The 25,434-nt window shown below is 45.9% G+C and overlaps 1 protein-coding gene across 1 annotated transcript; it reads left to right on the top strand.

The window, feature by feature from the left end:
• The first annotated feature begins 1,650 nt into the window (after nucleotides 1-1,650).
• On the top strand, nucleotides 1,651-24,796 carry SEC61G (SEC61 translocon subunit gamma). The gene is made up of 4 exons (XM_069730172.1): nucleotides 1,651-1,785; nucleotides 7,507-7,612; nucleotides 10,533-10,635; nucleotides 24,657-24,796. The coding sequence occupies exons 2-4, from the start codon at nucleotides 7,519-7,521 to the stop codon at nucleotides 24,664-24,666; spliced, it is 207 nt and encodes a 68-aa protein (XP_069586273.1). The 5' UTR covers nucleotides 1,651-1,785; nucleotides 7,507-7,518; the 3' UTR covers nucleotides 24,667-24,796.
• Nucleotides 24,797-25,434: the final 638 nt, after the last annotated feature.

Genomic DNA, 25,434 nt, shown 5'->3' with positions numbered 1-25,434 from the left:
TTGTTAAGTTTCACTAAAGTGAGTGTAGACCAGAGAAAATGGATAGTGAGATCCAGAACAGAAATTACTGAGAGACAGTATGAATTTTCGAAGACAGGTCCTTGGAAAGGATGCCAAGCAGTAAGTCCAAGAGTTTTTAAATACAAAAAAGAACAGGTGTAGACAGGACTGAGTACGTGAGACAAACAGAGGGCCCTGGGCAGGAGGTCCAGAGCATCAACATTAGAGAAGTACCGGCCATACTGGCACCATAGCTCCCCTAAGGGGAAAGGCACAGAACCGCAGGTGGAGTTGAGGACTCTTTCTAAGCAGAACTGTACTGTGGAGCCAGTTTGTGGTGAAGTAGTGCGAAATAGTGAATACGGAGGACAAGTAAGGAGAGTAAAGAGGAAGGAATTAAAACTGTGGAAAATGCTCCTAGTTGTAAAAGAAAGGTTTATTAAGATATGTGCCCGTTATCTCCGGTGTATATTCCCTACCAAGTTCTCGTTCATTAAAAAACTTTATTTTTGAATGGTGGTCTCCCTTATTGAACTGTAAAACATCTGGTCCTGGCAAACCAGCAGCATCGGTTACATGCGGCCTGCACAGGTGTAGCGCCCTCACAGCACACGTCCACACACCCAGCCACAAGTCCACATCCACCCGGTCATGTAACGTGTCGGGGTGTACAAGTGGAGTACCTCATCCGCGGCTACCGCCCCGAGCCACGTTACACTAGCTTGACATAGGCCATCATTATATAAATCTTCTTCTGAAACGTCATTTTTAGCCTTATCACTTTCAGATCTACAGTACCTAACGGAAACATAACTTTGATAGGTTCCCATTTATTTCCTCACCCTTGTCCTTGTTTGGAGTTTCTTCAGAAAAGGAAGAGGGGGGAAGAAAACCAAAAACAAAGGAAATATTGCCCAGCGTCTGGTCCTGCTGGGGCTATCGTAAGCCACGCTTCTGAATATTATTATTATGAAGACCAGCACCTCTAGTGTTCTATTTCTCAGGCTTTCTCTGACCCAAGCACTACAATATCACAGCATTATAGACCATGATTCCATAACACACGGTCTCCCATAGCCAGAGTATGATGTTACAGCCTGCATGTGGCAGACAAATCCATTCAATAGTGATATCAAACAGCACAAAAGTGCCTGTAATTAGCGCATAATCGGTAATTCAGTGATTATCCCACAGCTAACGGGCGGAGGACGCAGTAACGTGACGTATGTCTGGGTCTTCTTTTACTTTCCTTGGGTAATGCCGCACGCTTTATCAGTAAAATGGCATTTTTTTTTACGACTATTAGAAAAAAATGATTTTATTTTGATGGACCTGGATAATGCTGACATGAAAAGGTGAGAAAAACACCTAGAATTATTATTAGTATTTACACCAAAAGCCACAAAACCCATCACTGAATGCTGGCAACTAATAAATCCCAGTCAGCAGAGCTTCACCACAGCCACACTGCTCTCTCCTGCTGCGCAGCTCAACGAACTGTTCATAAACAAATCAAGAACAATAAAGTTGTTGAAAAAAAAACCTCAGCGTTCCCAACGCCAGCTCAGCGTCTGAAGACTCCTCCCAAGAAACCATAGAGACGAAGAGAAAAGCGAGAGCGCCTGTACGTCGTTCTTTCCGCATTTTTGTTTCACGTCGACGTTCCCTCTTACTATTGGCTGGTGTAGGCATGCGATCCGGTGACGTCAGTCCTATAGAAGTCGGATCTCGGGCTGTGCGACGTGTCTCACTTAGCGGCTGTCCAACGGAGAAGAGGCATCACCGGTAAGTAGCGCAGACGGCGGGTGTCCTCCTGTATGTGCATAGAGCCCTGTGTATATACTGGGCCGAGTACACTGCGTGTAGTAGATCCAGCTATAGCCCTGTGTGATGCGGAGTCTCCCCGCTGCCCCCTATATTAGTGATGTGGGGGTCTCCCCGCTGCCCCCTATATTAGCGATGCGGAGTCTCCCCGCTGCCCCCTATATTAGTGATGTGGGGGTCTCCCCGCTGCCCCCTATATTAGCGATGCGGAGTCTCCCCGCTGCCCCCTGTATTAGTGATGCAGTGTGTAGACTACAGTGATTTGTCAGGCGCTTTATGATTCCCTCCATCACCAGTGATCAGCGATGACTAATTGATGGCTGTTACTGGGCATATGTAGTATACATGGTGCCTGCGGTGGAGCTGCCTGGCTCCTATGGTGGGAGGGCCTTGAGCAGGGGCCCCTCATGCCCTTATCAGATATGTGGCCCTTCTCCCTACACAAAACATTAACCCCTTCCCGACCTTTGACGCATACGCTGCGTCATGAAAGTCGGTGCCATTCCGACCCATGACGCAGCATATGCGTCATGGAAAGATCGCGTCCCTGCAGATCGGGTGAAAGGGTTAACTCCCATTTCACCCGATCTGCAGGGACAGGGGGAGTGGTAGTTTAGCCCAGGGGGGGTGGCTTCACCCCCTCGTGGCTACGATCGCTCTGATTGGCTGTTGAAAGTGAAACTGCCAATCAGAGCGATTTGTAATATTTCACCTAAAAAAATGGTGAAATATTACAATCCAGCCATGGCCGATGCTGCAATATCATCGGCCATGGCTGGACACACTAATGTGCACCCACCCCACCCCTCCGATCGCCCCCCCAGCCCCCCGATCTGTGGTCCGCTCCCCTCGGTCCTGTGCTCCGCTCCCCCGTCCTCCTGCCCGCTCCCCCCGTGCTCCAATCACACCCCCCGTGCTCCAATCAAACCCCCCCCCCCCGCACTCCGATCCCCCCCCCCCGCACAGCGATCCCCCCCCCCGCACAGCGATTCCCCCCCCCCGCACAGCGATTTTCCCCCCCCCCGTGCTCCGATCCACCCGCCCGCACAGCGATCCCCCACTCCGTGCTCCAATCCACCCCCCCGTGTTCCGGTCCACCCACCCCCCGTGCTCCGATGCCCCCCCCCCGTGCCCTGATCTCCCCCCAAATATACCCCTTATACTTACCTGGCCTCCCGGGGACCGTCCGTCTTCTTTCCTGGGCGCCACCATCTTCCAAAATGGCGGGCGCATGTGTAGTGCGCCCGCCGAATCTGCCGGCCGGCAGATTCGTTCCAGAGTGAATTTTGATCACTGAGATAGGTTATATCTCAGTGATCAAAATAAAAAAAAAAAAAGTAAATGACCCCCCCCCCCCCCTTTGTCACCCCCATAGGTAGGGACAATAAAAAAAATATATATTTTTTTTTTTTCCCACTAAGGTTGGTGTAAGAACTAGGGTTAGGGGTAGGGTTAGGGTTTCGGTATGTGCACACGTATTCTGGTCCTCTGCGGATTTTTCCGCTGCGGATTTGATAAATCCGCAGTGCTAAACCGCTGCGGATTTATGGCGGATTTACCATGTTTTTTCTGCGCATTTCAATGCGGTTTTACAACAGCGATTTTCTATTTGAGCAGTTGTAAAACCGCTGCGGAATCCGCAGAAAGAAGTGACATGCTGCGGAATGTAAACCGCTGCGTTTCCGTGCAGTTTTTCCGCAGCATGTGTACAGCGATTTTTGTTTCCCATAGGTTTGCATTGAACTGTAAACTCATGGGAAACTGCTGCGGATCCGCAGCGTTTTCCGCAGCGTGTGCACATACCTTTAGAATTAGGCTATGTGCACACGGTGCGGATTGGCCGCTGCGAATTCGCAGCAGTGTTCCATCAGGTTTACAGTACCATGTAAACATATGGAAAGCCAAATCCGCTGTGCCCATGGTGTGGAAAATACCGCGCGGGAACGCTGCGTTGTATTTCCCGCAGCATGTCAATTCTTTGTGCGGATTCCGCAGCGTTTTACACCTGTTCCTCAATAGGAATCCGCAGGTGAAATCCGGACAAAAAACACTGGAAATCCGCGGTAAATCCGCAGGTAAAACGCAGTGCCTTTTACCCGCGGATTTTTCAAAAATGGTGCTGAAAAATCTCATACGAATCCGCAACGTTGGCACATAGCCTTAGGGCTAGGGTTGGGTTGGAATTAGGGTTGTGGTTAGGGTTAGGGGTGTGTTGGGGTTACGGGTGTGTTGGGGTTAGGGTTGTGATTAGGGTTACGGCTACAGTTGGGATAAGGGTTATGGGTGTGTTGGAGTTAGAATTGAGGGGTTTCCACTGTTTAGGCACATCAGGGGGTCTCCAAACGCAACATGGCGCCACCATTGATTCCAGCCAATCTTGTATTCAAAAAGTCAAATGGTGCTCCCTCACTTCCGAGCCCCGACGTGCACCCAAACAGTGGTTTACCCCCACATATGGGGTACCAGCATACTCAGGACAAACTGCGCAACAATTACTGGGGTCCAATTTCTCCTGTTACCCTTGTGAAAATAAAGAAATGCTTGCTAAAACATCATTTTTGAGGAAAGAAAAATGATTTTTTATTTTCACGGCTCTGCGTTGTAAACGTCTGTGAAGCACTTGGGGGTTCAAAGTGCTCACCACATATCTAGATAAGTTCCTTGGGGGGTCTAGTTTCTAAAATGGGGTCACTTGTGGGGGGTTTCTACTGTTTAGGCACACCAGGGGCTCTGCAAACGCAATGTGACGCCCGCAGACCATTCCATCAAAGTCTGCATTTCAAAAGTCACTACTTCCCTTCTGAGCCCCGCTGTGTGCCCAAACAGTGGTTTACCCCCACACATGGGGTATCAGCGTACTCAGGAGAAACTGGACAACAACTTTTGGGGTCCAATTTCTCCTGTAACCCTTGGGAAAATAAAAAATTCTGGGCTAAATAATTATTTTTGAGGAAAGAAAACGTATTTATTATTTTCACGGCTCTGCATTATAAACTTCTATGAAGCACTTGGGGGTTCAAAGTGCTCACCACACATCTAGATAAGTTCCTTTCGGGGTCTAGTTTCCAAAATGGGGTCACTTGTGGGGGGTTTCTACTGTTAAGCCACATCAGGGGCTCTGCAAACGCAACGTGACGCCCACAGAGCATTCCATCAAAGTCTGCATTTCAAAATGTCACTACTTCACTTCCGAGCCCCGGCATGTGCCCAAACAGTGGTTTACCCCCACATATGGGGTATCAGCGTACTCAGGACAAACTGGACAACAATATTTGGGGTCCAATTTCTCCTATTATCCTTGGCAAAATAGGAAATTCCAGGCTAAAAAATCATTTTTGAGGAAAGAAAAATTATTTTTTATTTTCATGGCTCTGTGTTATAAACTTCTGTGAAGCACCTGGGGGTTTAAAGTGCTCAATATGCATCTAGATAAGTTCCTTGGGGGGTCTAGTTTCCAAAATGGGGTCACTTGTGGGGGAGCTCCAATGCATAGGCACACAGGGGCTCTCCAAACGCGACATGGTGTCCGCTAACAATTGGAGCTAATTTTCCATTCAAAAAGTCAAATGGCGCGCCTTCCCTTCCGAGCCCTGCCGTGTGCCCAAACAGTGGTTTACCCCCACATATGAGGTATCGGCGTACTCGGGAGAAATTGCCCAACAAATTTTATGATCCATTTTATCCTACTGCCCATGTGAAAATGAGGCGAAAATAATTTTTTTGTGAAAAAAAAAGTACTTTTTCATTTTTACAGATCAATTTGTGAAGCACCTGAGGGTTTAAAGTGTTCACTAGGCATCTAAATAAGTTCCTTGGGGGGTCTAGTTTCCAAAATGGGGTCACTTGTGGGGGAGCGCCAATGTTTAGGCACACAGGAGCTCTCCAAACGCGACATGGTGTCCGCTAACGATGGAAATAATTTTTCATTCAAAAAGTCAAATGGCGCTCCTTCCCTTCCGAGCCTTACCATGTGCCCAAACAGTGGTTTACCCCCCCATGTGAGGTATTGTTGTACTCAGGAGAAATTGCCCAACAAATTTTAGGATCCATTTTATCCTGTTTCCCATGTGAAAATGAAAAAATTGAGGCTAAAAGAATTTTTTTGTGAAAAAAAAGTACTTTTTCATTTTTACGGATCAATTTGTGAAGCACCTGGGGGTTCAAAGTGCTCACTATGCATCTAGATAAGTTCCTTGGGGCGTCTAGTTTCCAAAATGGGGTCACTTGTGGGGGAGCTCCAATTTTTAGGCACACGGGGGCTCTCCAAACGTGACATGGTGTCCGCTAAAGAGTGGAGCCAATTTTTGATTCAAAAAGTCAAATGGCGCTCCTTCCCTTCCAAGCCCTGCCGTGCGCCCAAACAGTGGTTTACCCCCACATATGAGGTATCAGCGTACTCAGGACAAATTGCACAACAACTTTCGTGGTTCAGTTTCTCCTTTTACCATTGGGAAAATAAAAAAATTGTTGCTAAAAGATAATTTTTGTGACTAAAAAGTTAAATGTTCATTTTTTCCTTCCATGTTGCTTCTGCTGCTGTGAAGCACCTGAAGGGTTAATAAACTTCTTGAATGTGGTTTTGAGTACCTTGAGGGGTGCAGTTTTTAGAATGGTGTCACTTTTGGGTATTTTCAGCCATATAGACCCCTCAAACTGACTTCAAATGTGAGGTGGTCCCTAAAAAAAATGGTTTTGTAAATTTCGTTGTAAAAATGACAAATCGCTGGTCAACTTTTAACCCTTATAACTTCCTAACAAAAAAAAATTTTGTTTCCGAAATTGTGCTGATGTAAAGTAAACATGTGGGAAATGTTATTTATTAACTATTTTGTGTCACATATCTCTCTGGTTTAACAGAATAAAAATTCAAAATGTGAAAATTGCGAAATTTTCGCCAAATTTCCGTTTTTATCACAAACGCAGAATTTATTGACCTAAATTTACCACTAACATGAAGCCCAATATGTCACGAAAAAACAATCTCAGAACCGCTAGGATCCGTTGAAGCGTTCCTGAGTTATTACCTCATAAAGGGACACTGGTCAGAATTGCAAAAAACGGCAAGGTCTTTAAGGTCAAAATAGGCTGGGTCATGAAGGGGTTAATCACCTGCTGGAGCCCTGATCTGTCGCAAGCTTGTGTTTCCTCTGAGAATTGGGAATACATGTGTGGCCGATATTTCATTTGCTGGGACCATTGGTCATGATTCATAGAATTTCATGGTCTGTCCATCCGATGGGCGTGGGACACCTGTGTTTGGCCTTCACTGACTGTAAAGGGACACTATGTGGGATAGTTGGGTAAAGTGGCCTTGTCTCTCTGATCCAGTTGCACCCACATATTTTTTTGAGCACACCAAAGACACTCGGTTATCACACGAGCATGCTCCGATAACCACTGCCCCGAGCACGTTCGCTCATCACTAGAAATGAGTATAAGAGTTTATTTTACTCTTGCAATTAAGAAGGGATGTGCAAGTGTCCCGTAAAGGGCTTGTACTGAATTGTCATAGCTTAATCATTGCTAGGGGTCTGACCGCTGGGTCCTCAGCCATCTTGAGACCTGTGCTCAGCATAGCCCCGTCTGCATGGAGCATGTGGTGTCCTGCACTAGGCCTAGCGTGCTGTATCTAGGGCTGATACTGTCACTAATGCACTGCACATTAACCATACGTGTCTTTAGTTTCCAGGCATCATGGACCAGGTAATGCAGTTTGTCGAGCCCAGCCGCCAGTTTGTGAAGGATTCGATCAGACTGGTGAAAAGATGCACAAAGCCAGACAGAAAGGGTACGTAGTGCCTCAGGGTGCACATTGCGGCTTCATCTTTATTACCTTGCATATGCTTTACCCTTCATGATGCGCTTAATTTCACGGATAATATTTGCTGCATGTTTTGAGGCGGTAGATTGTAGCAACAGATGCGGTCATTGCCTAACAAGCATGCAATCTCTGCATGTGTTGCCGCTGTCTTCCACTGCAAAACATGCAGCCGCAGGGACTAGAAAATCTTATCCGAGCACGTTCACTCATCACTGGCGTTGATCCTAGAATTTGGAGATCCAAAGAGCTAGAAACTCAGCTTCCACCATCTGCTGTTTGCAGGTCCAGAAGTAAACTATGTTGGGACCAGCACAGCTCCGCACACTGTCGTGGTCATTCTGGGGTGCGAAGTTCAGCTCACATTGCAGTATATGAACAAGAAAACCTCCAAAGACTGAATCTGTGAAGCTAGTCTTAGGCTTGTCTCATGCGACTCTTCAGATTCTTTTAAAAAGTAAAGAAAAACAGCAAGCTTCTCTCTATATTATATTAGATTAGATTAGATGGTGGCCCGATTCTAACGCATCGGGTATTTTAGAATATGCATGTCCACGTAGTATATTGCCCAGCGACGGAGAATACAGCACAGAGCCATGTAGTATACAGACTTAAAATAAAAAATAAACCTATACTCACCCTCCGTTGAAGTACTGGCCCTGCATGCAGTGCACCCGGCAGTTTCCGGTCCCAGGGTTGGTATGGGCGCAGGACCTGTGATGACATCACGGTCACATGACCGTGACGTCATGGCAGGTCCTTGTCGCATACCATCTTTGCCACCGGTACCTGCCGCTTGCATGGACTGGTCACCGGTGCGTCGCGAGTAGCGGGAAAGGCGCCGGAATGTGAGTATATGATGATTTTTTATTTTTTTTTAATTATTTTTAACATTAGCTCTTTTTACTATTGAGGCTGCATAGGCAGCATCAATAGTAAAAAAAAAAAAAAAAAGTTGGTCATACAGGGTTAATAGCAGCGATAATGGAGTGCGTTACACTGCGGCATAACGCGGTCAATTAGCGCTGCCATTAACCCTGTAGGAGCGCTGACTGGAAGGGAGTACGGAGCGGGCACTGACTGCGGGGAGGATGGAGCGGCCATGTTGCCGCCGGACTGCGCCCATCGCTGATTGGTTGTGGCAATGGTCGTGGGCGTTTTGCCATAACCAATCAGCGACTTGGATTCCATGACAGAGAATAAATTACTTGGCACTCAAGAGATAGTCTTTGCAAGATAAGATGTGAACAATTCGTTTATTAGGTGCATCCAGTTCCACATAAATTGAACGTTTTCGGTCTAATCATAAGACCTTCATCAGAAAAGGTTATTGAGTACTGTAAGTCAGAGGGTATAGGAGATGAGCGCTGTGGGAAGCGAACTAATCGCAGGAGCAGAAGCGCTGTACCGCCGGAGAACACCGGCACCGTGCTGTAGAGGCTGCGAGACTCCCAGGGCTGGTGGATTCCATGACAGACAGAAGCCGCGACCAATGAATATCCATGACAAACGGAAGGACAGACAAAGACGGAAGTGACCCTTAGACAATTATATAGTAGACTAGATGGTGGACCGATTCTAACGCATCGGGTATTCTAGAATATGCATGTCCACGTAGTATATTGCCCAGCCACGTAGTATATTGCCCAGTCACGCATCAGCAGGCGCGTGTGTGACCAATCAGCGACATTAACGCAGGATTTAAATACCACTTCGCTGACTGGTCGCGCCCAGCCGGCACGCACGACCAACCAGTGACATTGGCGTGGGATTTAAATCCCACTTCGCTGATTGGTAGCGCCCAATCAGCGAAGCGGGATTTAAATCCCACGCCAATGTCGCTGATTGGTCGCGCATGCCTGCTGTGCGCGACCAGTCAGCGAAGTGGGATTTAAATGCCACGCCAATGTGGCTGCTCGCGACGCTCGGGTCCATGCATTGCTGTCTCGCGAGATGATGACGTAGTGGTCTCGCGAGACCGCCACGTCATCATCTCGTGAGACTGCAATGCATGGACCAGAGCGTCGCGAGCAGCGGGATATATATTATTTTATATTTTTTTTTAACATTAGATCTTTTTACTATCAAAAGTAAAAAGTTGGTCACATGGGGTTAATAGCAGCTTTAACGGAGGGCGCGGTGTAGCGCAGCCATTAACCGTGTGTGAGCGCTGACTGGAGGGGCGTATATGGAGCGGGCACTGACTGCGGGGAGGAAGGAGCAGCCATTTTTCCGCCAGACTGTGCCCGTCGCTGATTGGTCGCGGCAAAACAGCCACGACCAAATCAGCGACTTGGATTTCAATGACAGACAGAGGCTGCGACCAATGAATATCTGTGACAGAAAGACAGACAGAAAGACGGAAGTGACCCTTGGACAATTATATAGTATATTATCTAGTAGAATGGTGGTGTCTCGACAGACCAGTTTAATGTTAATGGCCATTGGACACTTTTGGTCATGTGGTCAATTAGTGTTTTGCTTTATTTTTGTTCCTATAACAAAACTAAAAACTGAAAAGTACAGATGTGAGGTCTCTATCCAAAGAAGTGAGTGTGGCACTCACTGTCCCGTTAAAAGTCCCTTTTTATTGAAGTTGCATAAAATAACAGAGGCAGGAGAGCCCTGTGTGGAGCTTGCTGGACAACAGCCGTTTCGCCCTGTATGCGCGTCTATGGATCTGAAAACTGGAAGCCTATTTTATCAATGTCAGAACAAACTGGTCCTCTCCATCAGCAGGGTGCAACTTCATTCTGTCCCAAGTAGTAGGGGAGAAGCATTCGTTGGGTTGCAGAGAGAACTTATTTGTGTTTCTTTTGTGTGTGCACCCCCATAACTACCAATTCCCTCTGGAAAGACAAATGTTACAAAACCTAATCTTTTATTTCAGAATTCCAGAAGATCGCAATGGCCACTGCTATTGGATTTGCTATTATGGGATTTATCGGCTTCTTTGTCAAGCTAATCCATATTCCTATCAACAACATCATTGTGTAAGTTTTTCTTTACGTTTTTAAATCCAGGAAATGAGTGAACGATCACACCTTATTGGACCATGCTCGTGTGCTAATAGAGTATCTTCAGCATGCTCGAATACTATTGTCGAGTTTCTTTAGCTGCTTGCCTTGTGCTGTTCGACAGCCGCAACACATAGGGATTGCCTGTTAGGCATGCCGCCACAGCAACTCGAAATTAGTATTCAAGCACGCCGAAGATACTATATTGGCACTCGAGCCTGCTCAGATAACCCCTCACCCGAGCACGCTCACTCATAACTAGAGAGCGGGCTTGATCTATTTCCCCTCTATCTGAGATGATCACACGGCATAAAGTCACTTCACAATACAATCTACTATAGACTGGAGAACGGCTGCTCCAGGGGCCGATAACATATATGTATATGTGTATCTAATATATAATTGCCTAGAATACTACTTCCTGCAATTTGTGCCAACTTCCATGGCTTTGTCCGGAGCTAATGTCCGGAGAGAAGTGACGTCAACAGTGTCCAGTGTCTGATTGGTTGCTGCCTGCTGCGAGCGACCAATCAGAAACGTGCCGTACTGTGACACACTCCGCCCGCCATTTTGGTGTGATTTTTGAATTTTTACCTCACAGCAAGTTTCTACTGCGTGGAGGCGGGCCCAGTGACGTTGCTCTTCAAGCTCCTGCCGAATTTCGTCAAAAAAATGATAATACCGTTTACCAAAACTATATATATTTAGTTGTGAAGTGGTTCAGTGACATTTTCACACCAATTTTGAACTTTTGTTTGGTGTTTTCTCCATATACTGCCTATTATTTTTGTTCTTTCTTACTATTATTTATTAATTGTATTATTCTTACATTTGAATAAAGTATATATGGATTCTAGACTCCCGATTCTTTAGAATCGGGCTGCCATCTAGTATGTATGTATGTATGTATGTATATATGTACACAAAGTTTGGACACACCTTCTCATTTAAAGATTTTTCTGTATTTTCATGACTATGAAAATTGTAAATTCACACTGAAGGCATCAAAACTATGAATTAACACATGTGGAATTACATCCTTAACAAAAAAAAAAAATTGTGCAACAACTGAAATTGTGTCTTATATTCTAGGTTCTTCAAAGTAGCCAACTTTTGCTTTGACTGTTTTGCACACTCTTGGCATTCTCTTGATGAGCTTCAAGAGGTAGTCACCGGGAATGGTTTTCACTTCAGATGTGCCCTGTCAGGTTTAATAAGTGGGACAATCCGTCGCTAATGCAAGTCAATGGGAAAATAGCGGATCCGCCCCCCAAAAAAGGCGGATCCGCTATTTGATGAAAATGGCGGTTTGAAACCGAGAACAAAAGACTGAAGTGTGAAAGAGGCCTAAGCCAGTTACTTACCCATTTACACACATTTTCCTACACATTTCCACAGCCTACAACCTGCAGTAACCACCGATTGACCAAACCGCTGCACGGCCAGCTCTACCCTCACCTACTGTATCCTCACCCATCCCTTGTAGATTGTGAGCCCTCGCGGGCAGGGTCCTCTCTCCTCCTGTACCAGTTGTGACTTGTATTGTTCAAGATTATTGTACTTGTTTTATTATGTATACCCCTCCTCGCATGTAAAGCGCCATGGAATAAATGGCGCTATAATAATAAATAATAATAATAATAATAATTTCTTGCCTTATAAATGGGGTTGGGACCATCAGTTGTGTTATGCAGAAGTCTGGTGGATACACAGCTGATAGTTCTACTGAATAGACTGTTAGCTGCTTTTTTCTTGCCATAATACAAATTCTAAGTAAAGAAAAACGAGTGGCCATCATTACTTTAACCCCTTCATGACCCAGCCTATTTTGACCTTAAAGACCTTGCCGTTTTTTGCAATTCTGACCAGTGTCCCTTTATGAGGTAATAACTCAGGAACGCTTCAACGGATCCTAGCGGTTCTGAGATTGTTTTTTTGTGACATATTGGGCTTCATGTTAGTGGTAAATTTAGGTCAATAAATTCTGCGTTTATTTGTGATAAAAACGGAAATTTGGCGAAAATTTCGCAATTTTCACATTTTGAATTTTTATTCTGTTAAACCAGAGAGATATGTGACACAAAATAGTTAATAAATAACATTTCCCACATGTTTACTTTACATCAGCACAATTTCGGAAACAAAATTTTTTTTTGTTAGGAAGTTATAAGGGTTAAAAGTTGACCAGCGATTTCTCATTTTTACAACGAAATTTACAAAACCATTTTTTTTTTTTAGGGACCACCTCACATTTGAAGTCAGTTTAAGGGGTCTATATGGCTGAAAATACCCAAAAGTGACACCATTCTAAAAACTGCACCCCTCAAGGTACTCAAAACCACATTCAAGAAGTTTATTAACCCTTCAGGTGCTTCACAGCAGCAGAAGCAACATGGAAGGAAAAAATGAACATTTAACTTTTTAGTCACAAAAATTATCTTTTAGCAACAATTTTTTTATTTTCCCAATGGTAAAAGGAGAAACTGAACCACGAAAGTTGTTGTCCAATTTGTCCTGAGTACGCGGATACCTCATGTGGGGGTAAACCACTGTTTGGGCGCAGGGCTTGGAAGGGAAGGAGCGCCATTTGACTTTTTGAATCAAAAATTGGCTCCACTCTTTAGCGGACACCATGTCACGTTTGGAGAGCCCCCGTGTGCCTAAAAATTGGAGCTCCCCCACAAGTGACCCCATTTTGGAAACTAGACGCCCCAAGGAACTTATCTAGATGCATAGTGAGCACTTTGAACCCCCAGGTGCTTCACAAATTGATCCGTAAAAATGAAAAAGTACTTTTTTTTTCACAAAAAAATTCTTTTAGCCTAAATTTTTTCATTTTCACATGGGCAACAGGATAAAATGGATCCTAAAATGTGTTGGGCAATTTCTCCTGAGTACACCAATACCTCACATGTGGGGGTAAACCACTGTTTGGGCACATGGTAAGGCTCGGAAGGGAAGGAGCGCCATTTGACTTTTTGAATGAAAAATTATTTCCATCGTTAGCGGACACCATGTCGCGTTTGGATAGCTCCTGTGTGCCTAAACATTGGCGCTCCCCCACAAGTGACCCCATTTTGGAAACAAGACCCCCCAAGGAACTTATTTAGATGCCTAGTGAGCACTTTAAACCCCCAGGTGCTTCACAGAAGTTTATAACGCAGAGCCATGAAAATAAAAAATTTTCTTTCCTCAAAAATGATTTTTTAGCCTGGAATTTCCTATTTTGCCAAGGATAATAGGAGAATTTGGACCCCAAATATTGTTGTCCAGTTTGTCCTGAGTACGTTGATACCCCATATGTGGGGGTAAACCACTGTTTGGGCGCACGGCAGGGCTCGGAAGGGATGGCACGCCATTTGGCTTTTTAAATGGAAAATTAGCTCCAATCATTAGCGGCCACCATGTCACGTTTGGAGAGCCCCTGTGTGCCTAAACATTGGAGATCCCCCAGAAATGACACCATTTTGGAAACTAGACCCCCAAAGGAACTAATCTAGATGTGTGGTGAGGACTTTGAACCCCCAAGAGCTTCACAGAAGTTTATAACGCAGAGCCATGAAAATAAAAAAAATTATTTTCTCAAAAATGATCTTTTAGCCTGCAATTTTTTATTTTCCCAAGGGTAACAGGAGAAATTTCACCCCAATATTTGTTGTCCAGTTTCTCCTGAGTACGGTGATACCCCATATGTGGGGGTAAACTACTGTTTGGGCACATGCCGGGGCTTGGAATTGAAGTAGTGACGTTTTGAAATGCAGACTTTGATGGAATGCTCTGCGGGCGTCACGTTGCGTTTGCAGAGCCCCTGGTGTGCCTAAACAGTAGAAACCCCCACAAGTGACCCCATTTTAGAAACTAGACCCCCCAAGGAACTTATCTAGATATGTGGTGAGCACTTTGAACCCCCAAGTGCTTCACAGACGTTTACAACGCAGAGCCGTGAAAATAAAAAAATCATTTTTCTTTCCTCAAAAATTGTTTTAGCAAGCATTTTTTTTAGATTCACAAGGGTAACAGGAGAAATTGGACCCCAGTAATTGTTGCGCAGTTTGTCCTGAGTATGCTGGTACCCCATATGTGGGGGTAACCCACTGTTTGGGCACACGTCAGGGCTCGGAAGTGAGGGAGCACCATTTGACTTTTTGAATACGAGATTGGCTGGAATCAATGGTGGGGCCATGTTGCGTTTGGAGACCCCTGATGTGCCTAAACAGTGGTAACCCCTCAATTCTACCTCCAACACTAACCCCAACACACCCCTAACCCTAATCCCAACTGTAGCCATAACCCTAATCACAACCCTAACCACAACCCTAATTCTAACCCTAAGGCTATGTGCCCACGTTGCGGATTCGTGTGAGATATTTCCGCACCATTTTTGAAAAATCCGCGGGTAAAAGGCACTGCGTTTTACCTGCGTATTTTCCGCGGATTTCCAGTGTTTTTTGTGCGGATTTCACCTGCGGATTCCTATTGAGGAACAGGTGTAAAACGCTGCGGAATCCGCACAAAGAATTGACATGCTGCGGAAAATATAACGCAGCTTTTCCGCGCGGTATTTTCCGCACCATGGGCACAGCGGATTTGGTTTTTCATATGTTTACATGGTACTGTAAACCTGATGGAACACTGCTGCGAATCCGCAGCGGCCAATCCGCAGCCAAATCCGCAGTGTGCACATAGCCTAATTCTAAAGGTATGTGCACACGCTGCGGAAAACGCTGCGGATCCGCAGCAGTTTCCCATGAGTTTACAGTTCAATGTAAACCTACGGGAAACAAAAATCGCTGTACACATGCTGCGGAAAAACTGCACGGAAATGCAGCGGTTTACATTCCGCAGCATGTCACTTCTTTCTGCGGATTCCGCAGCGGTTTTATAACTGCTCCAATAGAAAATCGCAGTTGTAAAACCGCAGTGAAATGCGCAGAAAAAAACGCGGTAAATCCGCAGCGGTTTAGCACTGCGGATTTATCAAATCCGCAGCGGAAAAATCCGCAGAGGACCAGAATACGTGTGCACATGCCCTAGCCCTACCCCTAGCCCTAGCCCTACCCCTACCCCTAACCCTATTCTAACATTAGTGGAAAAAAAAAAATGTCTTTATTTTTTTATTGTCCCTACCTATGGGGGTGACAAAGGGGGGGGGGGGGGGGTCATTTATTATTTTTTTTTATTTTGATCACTGAGATTATATCTCAGTGATCAAAATGCACTTTGGAACGAATCTGCCGGCCGGCAGATTCGGCGGGCGCACTGCGTATGCGCCTGCCATTTTGGAAGATGGCGGCGCCCAGTGAGAAGACGGACGGGACCCCGGCTGGATCGGTAAGTATGATGGGGGAGGGGGGGGAATCGGAGCGTGGGATGGGTGGAACGGAGCACGGGGGGCGTGGAACGGAGCACGGGGGGGGGGGGGTATGGAACGGAGCACCGGGGGGGGTGGATCGGAGTGCAGGGGGGGTGATTGGAGCACAGGGGGGTGATTGGAGCACGGGGGGAGCGGACAAGAGCACGGGGGGGAGCAGAGCACTGGACGGAGGGGAGCCGGAACAGTGTACCGGCCAGATCGGTGGGGTGGGGGCACATTAGTATTTCCAGCCATGGCCGATGATATTTCAGCATCGGCCATGGCTGGATTGTAATATTTCACCCGTTATAATAGGTGAAATATTACAAATCGCTCTGATTGGCAGTTTCACTTTCAACAGCCAATCAGAGCGATCGTAGCCACGAGGGGGTGAAGCCACCCCCCCTGGGCTAAACTACCACTCCCCCTGTCCCTGCAGATCGGGTGAAATGGGAGTTAACCCTTTCACCCGATCTGCAGGGACGCGATCTTTCCATGACGCCACATAGGCGTCATGGGTCGGATTGGCACCGACTTTCATGACGCCTACGTGGCGTCATGGGTCGGGAAGGGGTTAAGAAATGATGGTCAGTCAGTCCGAAAAATTGGGCAAACTTTGAAAGTGTCCCCAAGTGCTGTGGCAAAAACCATCAAACGCTGCAAAGAAACTGGCTCACATGAGGACTGCCCCAGGAAAGGAACACCAAGAGTCACCTCTGCTTCTGAGGATAAGTTTATCTGAGTCACCAGCCTCAGAAATCGAAGGTTAAAGGGCCACTGTCACCCCCCTCCAGCTGTTATAAAGTAAAAGAGCCACCTTGTGGAGCAGTAATGCTGCATTCTAACTAGGTGGCTCTTTTAGTTTTTTGTTCATGTATACCCAAAATAAAGCGCTTTGAAATTTATCCAAAATACCTCTCTTTGACCATGGAGGCGGGTCCTGACCCCCCTGCTTGAACCAGTACTCTGCCGTCACTCCAATCTTCAGGGGCTTTCGGCGCCGCCCCCTCCGCGCTGTTCGCTTCAAAACCTGCGCCTCCGCTGTGTACAACTGTGTGGGGCAGGCGCAGTAAGCTCTGGCCGTCTGACGTCACAGCCAGGCTTGCAGACTGCGCCTGTGCGGGCAATGCGGCCACCCACCTTGGGAATCCCAGCCCCGCAGTGTGTTATGCATTATGCACAGTGCGGGGCTAGGATTCCTGGGCATGCGCACTGTGTGTGTCAGCCTGTCACCTAGGTCCCCCGCCTTACAGCGTCTGTATATTCAGCTGATCGTGCCTCCTCCTAGCAATTCTTTCCCAGCGATTGCTAGGAGGAGGAACGATCAGCTGAATATACAGATGCTGTAAGGCGGGGGACCTAGGTGACAGGCTGACACACGCAGTGCGCATGCCCAGGAATCCTAGCCCCGCACTGTGCATAATGCATAACACACTGCGGGGCTGGGTTTCCCAAGGTGGGTGGCCGCATTGCCCGTACAGGCGCAGTCTGCAAGCCTGGCTGGGACGTCAGACGGCCAGAGCTTACTGCGCCTGCCCCACACAGTTGTACACAGCGCAGGTTTTGAAGCGAACAGCGCGGAGGGGGCGGCGCCGAAAGCCCCTGAAGATTGGAGTGACGGCAGAGTACTGGTTCAAGCAGGGGGGTCAGGAGCCGCCTCCATGGACAAAGAGAGGTATTTTGGATAAATTTCAAAGCGCTTTATTTTGGGAATACATGAACAAAAAACTAAAAGAGCCACCTTGTTAGAATGCAGCATTACTGCTGCACAAGGTGGCTCTTTTACTTTATAACGGCTGGAGGGGGTGACAGTGGCCCTTTTAACAGCAGCTCAGATTAGAGACCAGGTCAATGCCACACAGAGTTCTAGCAGCAGGCACATCTCTACAACAACTGTTAAGAGGAGACTTTGTGCAGCAGGCCTTCATGGTAAAATAGCTGCTAGGAAACCACTGCTAAGGACAGGCAACAAGCAGAAGAGACTTGTTTGGGCTAAAGAACACAAGGAATGGACATTGGACCACTGGAAATCTGTGCTTTGGTCTGAGTCCAAATTTGAGATCTTTGGTTGCAACCACCGTGTCTTTGTGCGACGAAGAAAAGGTGAACTGATAGATTCTACATGCCTGGTTCCCACTGTGAAGCATGGATGAGGTGTAATGGTGTGGGGGTGCTTTGCTGGTGACACTGTTGGGGATTTATTCAAAATTGAAGGCATACTGAACCAGCATGGCTACCACAGCATCTTGCAGCGGCATGCTATTCCATCTGGTTTGCGTTTAGTTGGACCATCATTTATTTTTCAACAGGACAATGACCCCAAACACACCTCCAGGCTGTGTAAGGGCTATTTGACCAAGAAGGAGAGTGATGGGGTGCTACACAAGGTGACCTGGCCTCCACAGTCACCAGACCTGAACCCAATCGAGATGGTTTGGGGTGAGCTGGATCGCAGAGTGAAGGCAAAAGGGCCAACAAGTGCTAAGCATCTCTGGGAACTCCTTCAAGATTGTTGGAAGACCATTCCCGGTGACTGCCACTTGAAGCTCATCAAGAGAATGCCAAGAGTGTGCAAAGCAGTTATCAAAGCAAAAGGTCGCTACTTTGAAGAACCTAGAGTATAAGACATAATTTCAGTTGTTTCACACTTTTTTGTTAAGTATATAATTCCACATGTGTTAATTCATAGTTTTTATGCCTTCAGTGTGAATTTACAATTTTCATAGTCATGAAAATATAGAAAAATCTTTAAATGAGAAGGTGTCCAAACATTTGGTCTGTACTGTGTATATGTATGTATATATGTGTATGGAAATCCCGCATCTCTGATTGGTCGAGACCTGGCGGCCTCGACCAATCAGCGACAGGCACAGCGACGATTATGTCATAATGGTTGCCATGGCGACGATGATGTCATAAAGGTTGCCTCGACCAATCAGCGACGGGCACAGTCTGCCGCGAATTCTGGAATCATCATTGTCCATATACTACGGGGACGTGCATATTCTAGAATACCCGATGCGTTAGAATCGGGCCACAATCATTTATATATATATATATATATATATATATATATATATTCAATTTTATATATATATTTTTTTTTTTTAAATAAATACATTTACCATATATATATATATATATATATATATATATATATATATATATATATATTCAATTTTATATATATATTTTTTTTTTAAATAAATACATTTACCGTATATACTAGAGTATAAGCCGACCCCCCCCCCCCCCCCCCCCCGCCTTCCCCCTTAATTTTGCAACAAAAACTGGGAAAACTTAGTGACTCGAGAGTAAGCCTAGGGTGGGAAATGCAGCAGCTACCAGTAAGTGTCAAAAGTTAAAATAGATACCAATAAAAGTTAAATTAATTGAGACATCAGTAGGTTAAGTGTTTTTGAATATCCATATTGAATCAGGAGCCCCATATAATGCTCCATACTAGGGTTGAGCGAAACGGATCGTTCGTTTTCAAAAGTCGCCGACTTTTGGCAAAGTCGGATTTCATGAAACCCAACCCCTGTGTGGGGTCGGCCATGTGGTACGTGACTTTCGCGCCAAAGTCGCGTTTCGTATGATGCGCTTGGCGCCATTTTTTCAGCCAATGAAGGAGGGGAGAGATTGATTTCGTGTTTCGGAGAATTGGGTTTCGTGTTTCGGTCGATCCCCGACTTTTCGCCATAATCGGCCGATTTCACTCGACTTTAGAGATAGTTGGGTTTCGCGAAACCTGACTCGACCCTAAAAAAGTAAAAAGTCGCTCAACCCTACTCCATACAGTTTATGATGGCTCCATAAGATGCTCCATATTAAAATATGCCCCATATAATCCTGCATAAAGGTTAATAATGACCCTATAAGATGCTCCATACAGACACTTGCCCCATACAGTGCTGCACAAGCGTTCTGGCCCCATACAGTGCTGCACAAGCGTTCTGGCCCCATACAGTGCTGCACAAGCGTTCTGGCCCCATACAGTGCTGCACAAGCGTTCTGGCCCCATACAGTGCTGCACAAGCGTTCTGGCCCCATAGATGCTCCATACAGACACTTGCCCCATTTGATGTTGCTGCAATAAAAAAAAAAATAAATTACATACTCACCTCTCCGTCGCTCAGGCCCCCGACGCTTTCAATAGTCACCTGCTCCTTGTTCCGGTGCAGCTCCATCTTCCTCACTGACGTTCAGCAGAGGGCGCGCACTAACTACATCACCGTGCCCTCTGACCTGAGCGTCACTGCATAAGACAGAGCGACGCCCGGAACAAGGAAAGGTGACTATCGCGCTGCGCTCCCCTCCCCAATGTACTTACCTGCTCCTGGCGCTGTGCAGTCCCTGCTTCCCCGACGCCGCAGCTTCATCCTGTACTGAGCGTTCACCGTTACCGCTCATTACAGTAATGAATATGCGGCTCCACCTCCCATATTCATTACTGTAACAAGCGGTACCATGTGACCGCTCACTACAGGAAGAAGCTGCCAGGGACCGCGCCAGGAGTAGGTAAGTATAACTTCACAGCCCCCGCTCCCCCTCCCCTCCCGACCCCTGCGTATGACTCTAGTATAAGCCGAGAGGGGGACTTTCAGCCAAAAAAAGTGGGCTGAAAATCTCAGCTTATACTCGAGTATATACGGTATGTAAATTTATTTAAAAAAAAAAGCAAACAAAAGTACCGATTTTGGTATAGCCGCGTCTGTAACGGCCCGCTCTATAAAACTCTTAACTAGTTAACCCCTTCAGTGAACATTGAAAAAAAGGCAAAAAAACAATGCTTTATCATACCGCCAAAAAAAGTGCAATAAAATGTGATCAAAAGACTGTTGTAAATAAAAATGATACCACTGAAAACGTCATCTTGTCCTGCAAAAAACACGCTGCCATACAGCTCCATCAGCAGAAAAATAAGTTATAGCTCTCAGAATAAAGCGATGCAAAAATTATTTTTTCTATAAAATTTTATTGTGGAAAAGCGCCAAAACCTAAAAAATATAAATGAGGTATCACTGTAATCGTACTGTCAAGAAGAATAAAGCTTGTCTTATTAATTTTACCACACGTGGAACGGTATTATTGCTGGTTTTTGTTCATTCTGTCTCAAAAATTGGAATAGAAAGCTATCAAAAAATGGCATGTGTCCGAAAATGGTACCAATAAAAAGTCAGCTTGTTCTGCAAAAAACAATCCCTCACATTACTGGCAGCCGAAATATGAAAAAATAATAATTATAGTTCTCAAAACATGTTGATGCAATAACTAGTTTTCGCAATAAAAAGCGTCTTTTAGTGTGTGACAGCAGCCAAACATAAAAACCCAATATAAATCTGGTATCGCTCTTATCGCGCCGACCCGAATAAAGTCGCCTAATCACTTATACCGCACAAGGAACGGCATAAAAATAATAAATATAACCAGTTCTTCACATGCTGTCTTTTTTTTTTTTTTTTTTCTTTTTCATTCTGTCTCCCAAAGATCGCAGTAAAGGCCCCTTCACATTAAGCGACGCTGCAGCGATACCGACAACGATCCGGATCGCTGCAGCGTCGCTGTTTGGTCGCTGGAGAGCTGTCACACAGACCGCTCTCCAGCGACAAACGATGCCGGTAACCAGGGTAAATATCGGGTAACTAAGCGCAGGGCCGCGCTTAGTAACCCGATGTTTACCCTGGATACCATGCTAAAAGTTAAAAAAAAACAAACACTAGATACTTGCCTACCGCTGTCTGTCCTCCAGCGCTGCGCTCTGCTTCTCTGCTCTCCTCCTGTACTGGCTGTGAGCCGGAAAGCAGAGCGGTGACGTCACCGCTCTGCTTTCTGGCTCACAGCCAGTACAGGAGGAGTGCAGAGCACAGCGCTGGAGGACAGACAGCGTTAGGTAAGTATCTAGTGTTTGTTTTTTTTTTTACTTTTAGCATGGTATCCAGGGTAAACATCGGGTTACTAAGCGCGGCCCTGCGCTTAGTTACCCGATGTTTACCCTGGTTACCAGTGAAGACATCGCTGGATCGGTGTCACACACGCCGATCCAGCGATGTCAGCAGGAGTCCAGCGACGAAATAAAGTTCTGGACTTTATTCAGCGTCCAACGATCTCCCAGCAGGGGCCTGATCGTTGGTCGCTGTCACACATAACGATTTCATTAACGATATCGTTGCTATGTCACAAATAGCAACGATATCGTTAACAATATCGTTGTGTGAAGGTACCTTAAGGCTCGGCGCACATTTATCCTGTGCTCTACGCTGAGCGCTTACACCAGGGTTTCTGTGTAACTGAAATACCTGATTCATACAGAATCTCTGGCGGAAGATTACCTATAATGAGGCAGATGGAGGCACTGTGGACGCCGTCTGACCTGTGATCCGGTGGTATATGTCTTTTTAGGATTGAATAAAAGTGTCGTCGGCCACAGTTTTGTGCACTTCTGAAAAGGACACCGCTGACAAGAGGCCAGACGGAGTCCAGAGTAACTCTGCTGCCTCATTTTTTTTTAATGAATGGATCCCTCAGGGGCTTCATCTGTCACATCACTGAGATTTAGATGGAAACCCCAGAGTAAGTGCTCAGCTTAGAGCGTCGGATAAATGTGATCCCTATCGTTATGTAAAATGTTCCAAATAAGTCACTAAATCCACAAAGAAAAAAGCAAGACCCCACTCAGCTCTGTCATCGGAAATATAGGGGGCTTCCATGTTACTGGTAGCACAAAGGCTCTGAAAAAGTGAAATGGCTCCTCACTCCCCAAAAGAAATTCCGCAAATTCCAAATGCCCGTCCCTTCTGAGCCCAGTGTGCCTAAACTACATTTAGCGCCCACATGTTTGGCATTTCTGTAGTGATGAGAGCCCGCCTAATTTACAGGTGCATGTCTCTGGAAGCATGAGCTGGGCATAATATTCTGGTCACTACAACAGCAGTTTGCAATATCCACTCGGCAACATACACTGCTGCTTGTTTCTGGAAAACACCCATGGAGTCAAAATCCTTATTCTGTAGATAAATTCCCAAAGGGTTAGGCTATGTGCACATGATGCAGATCTGCTTGCAGAAATTTCTGCAAATCTTGGCAGAAAAATGCAGTAGAAAATCTGCACTTTTTTTGTTGTTGCGGATTTTCATGCGGTTTTATAAGCTTTGCCCACTCTTCCTCCATCAGACATCATTACCGTTGACAATTCTGCAGCGTTTTTGGAAGCAAATCCACAAACCTTCTTACACCTGCGTTTTTGCTGCGGATTTTACTAACATGTATTCAAACTGTATATTAGTTGCAAATCATACAGCTGCGGCAATGAAAACTAAATCTCTGAGCATGCCTAAATGCTCGGAGACCACCCAAGCGTGCTCGAGAAAACCCAAGTAAGGAGTACACTTGCTCATCACTATTAGAAATCACCCCACCCCAATCTTCTCTGCATTTGATAAAATTGGATAACGCTATGATCAGAGTGTGATTTGCATAATCAACCCCATTCTCTCAGATAAGAGAATATACTGTTACCCTGGCCTTAGGCTGATTCATCAACAGTGATTTTGTGCGCCAGTCTTAATGGTGAGTAAGATGTGCCAAACCCTCTCATTTGTGTTAAGCCGTGCTATGCCACGGCCCCTCCTACGAAGTCCACACACTTCTCGAAGTTGGCATAAACTTGCAAATTTCTGCTACTTTTGGTATTTAACACAAATTATGATTAAAGCCTTTGGGATCGATGTACTAAGGGTACCGTCACACTATACCATTTCGATTGCTACGACGGTACGATTCGTGACGTTCCAGCGATATCGTTACGATATCGCTGTGTCTGACACGCAGCAGCGATCAGGGATCCTGCTGAGAATCGTACGTCGTAGCAGATCGTATGGAACTTTCTTTCATCGCTGGATCTCCCGCTGTCATCGCTAGATCGGTGTGTGTGACACCGATCTAGCGATGCGATCCAGCGATGCGTTCGCTTGTAACCAGGGTAAACATCGGGTAACTAAGCGCAGGGCCGCGCTTAGTAACCCGATGTTTACCCTGGTTACAAGCGTAAAACTAAAAAAAAAAAAAAAAAAAAAAAAACAGCACATACTTACATTCTGGTGTCCGTCAGGTCCCTTGCCGTCTGCTTCCAGCACTGTGACTGCCGGCCGTAAAGTGAAAGCAGAGCACAGCGGCTGTGCTTTCACTTTCACTTTACGGCCGGCAGTCACAGTGCGGGAAGCAGAGACTGCAAGGGACCTGACGGACACCAGAATGTAAGTATGTGCTGTTTTTTTTTTTGTTTTTTTTTTAGTTTTACGCTTGTAACCAGGGTAAACATCGGGTTACTAAGCGCGGTCCTGCGCTTAGTTACCCGATGGTTACCCAGGGACCTCGGCGTCGCTGGAGAGCTGTCTGTGTGACAGCTCCCCAGCGACCACACTACGATTTACCTACGATCACGGCCAGGTCATATCGCTGGTCGTGATCGTAGGTAAATCGTAGTGTGACGGTACCCTAAGACTGGTGCAGGAAATGAACTGAATAGCTGGAAATGTAATCTACTGGATCGCTTTTTTTTTTTTCTTTTTTTTTTTTTTTTTTTTTGGCCCTGTACATGGTTATATAAGATTTATGAAATAATTTTTCTTTCTTCATTTTTCAGTGGCAGCTAGACCTCCCCGATAGAAATGACAGCGACACGGAATTCTAAATATCGGCAAAGTGTTATTGGAGAAGTGCTTTCTTATTTTATGTATATTTTTTATTTGGCTTAGTACATGTAATTAAACACACTAAATTTTCTTTTGTGGCCTCTTTATTGTATATTTGGCTGAAATTGTTTCACTTAAAGGGACTCTGTCACCTGAATTTGGCGGGACTGGTTTTGGGTCATATGGGCGGAGTTCTCGGGTGTTTGATTCACCCTTTCCTTACCCGCTGGCTGCATGCTGGCTGCAATATTGGATTGAAGTTCATTCTCTGTCCTCCATAGTACATGCCTGCACAAGGCAAGATTGGTTTGCGCAGGCGTGTACTGCGGAGGACAGAGAATGAACTTCAATCCAATATTGCAGCCAGCATGCAGCCAGCGGGTAAGGAAAGGGTGAATCAAACACCCAAAAACTCCGCCCATATGACCCAAAACCAGTCCCGCCAAATTCAGGTGACAGGTTCCCTTTAAAAAGAAAGGTGGGGGTGCGGCTTTCAAAAGGGGTTAATTTAACCAAGCATTGTATTTATTTATTTTTTTTCTAATATCCCATGCACTTAGGGGGGACAGAATAATCATCCTTGAGTGCGCTTGATCAGATTTTGTCACTGGAGACTTTCTTGTAAGCCACACCCCGCAGAAAAAGTATTACCTGGCTTGTCCTTACCCACTTAAAACTGTTTACACATAGCAAGCCGTGTGTTTGGGGGGGGGGGGGGGGGGGCGGGTT

Source organism: Ranitomeya imitator, chromosome 6 (assembly GCF_032444005.1).
Source record: "Ranitomeya imitator isolate aRanImi1 chromosome 6, aRanImi1.pri, whole genome shotgun sequence".
In the NCBI taxonomy this organism is placed as follows: domain Eukaryota; kingdom Metazoa; phylum Chordata; class Amphibia; order Anura; family Dendrobatidae; genus Ranitomeya; species Ranitomeya imitator.
This window is presented reverse-complemented; position numbering and strand designations above follow the sequence as displayed.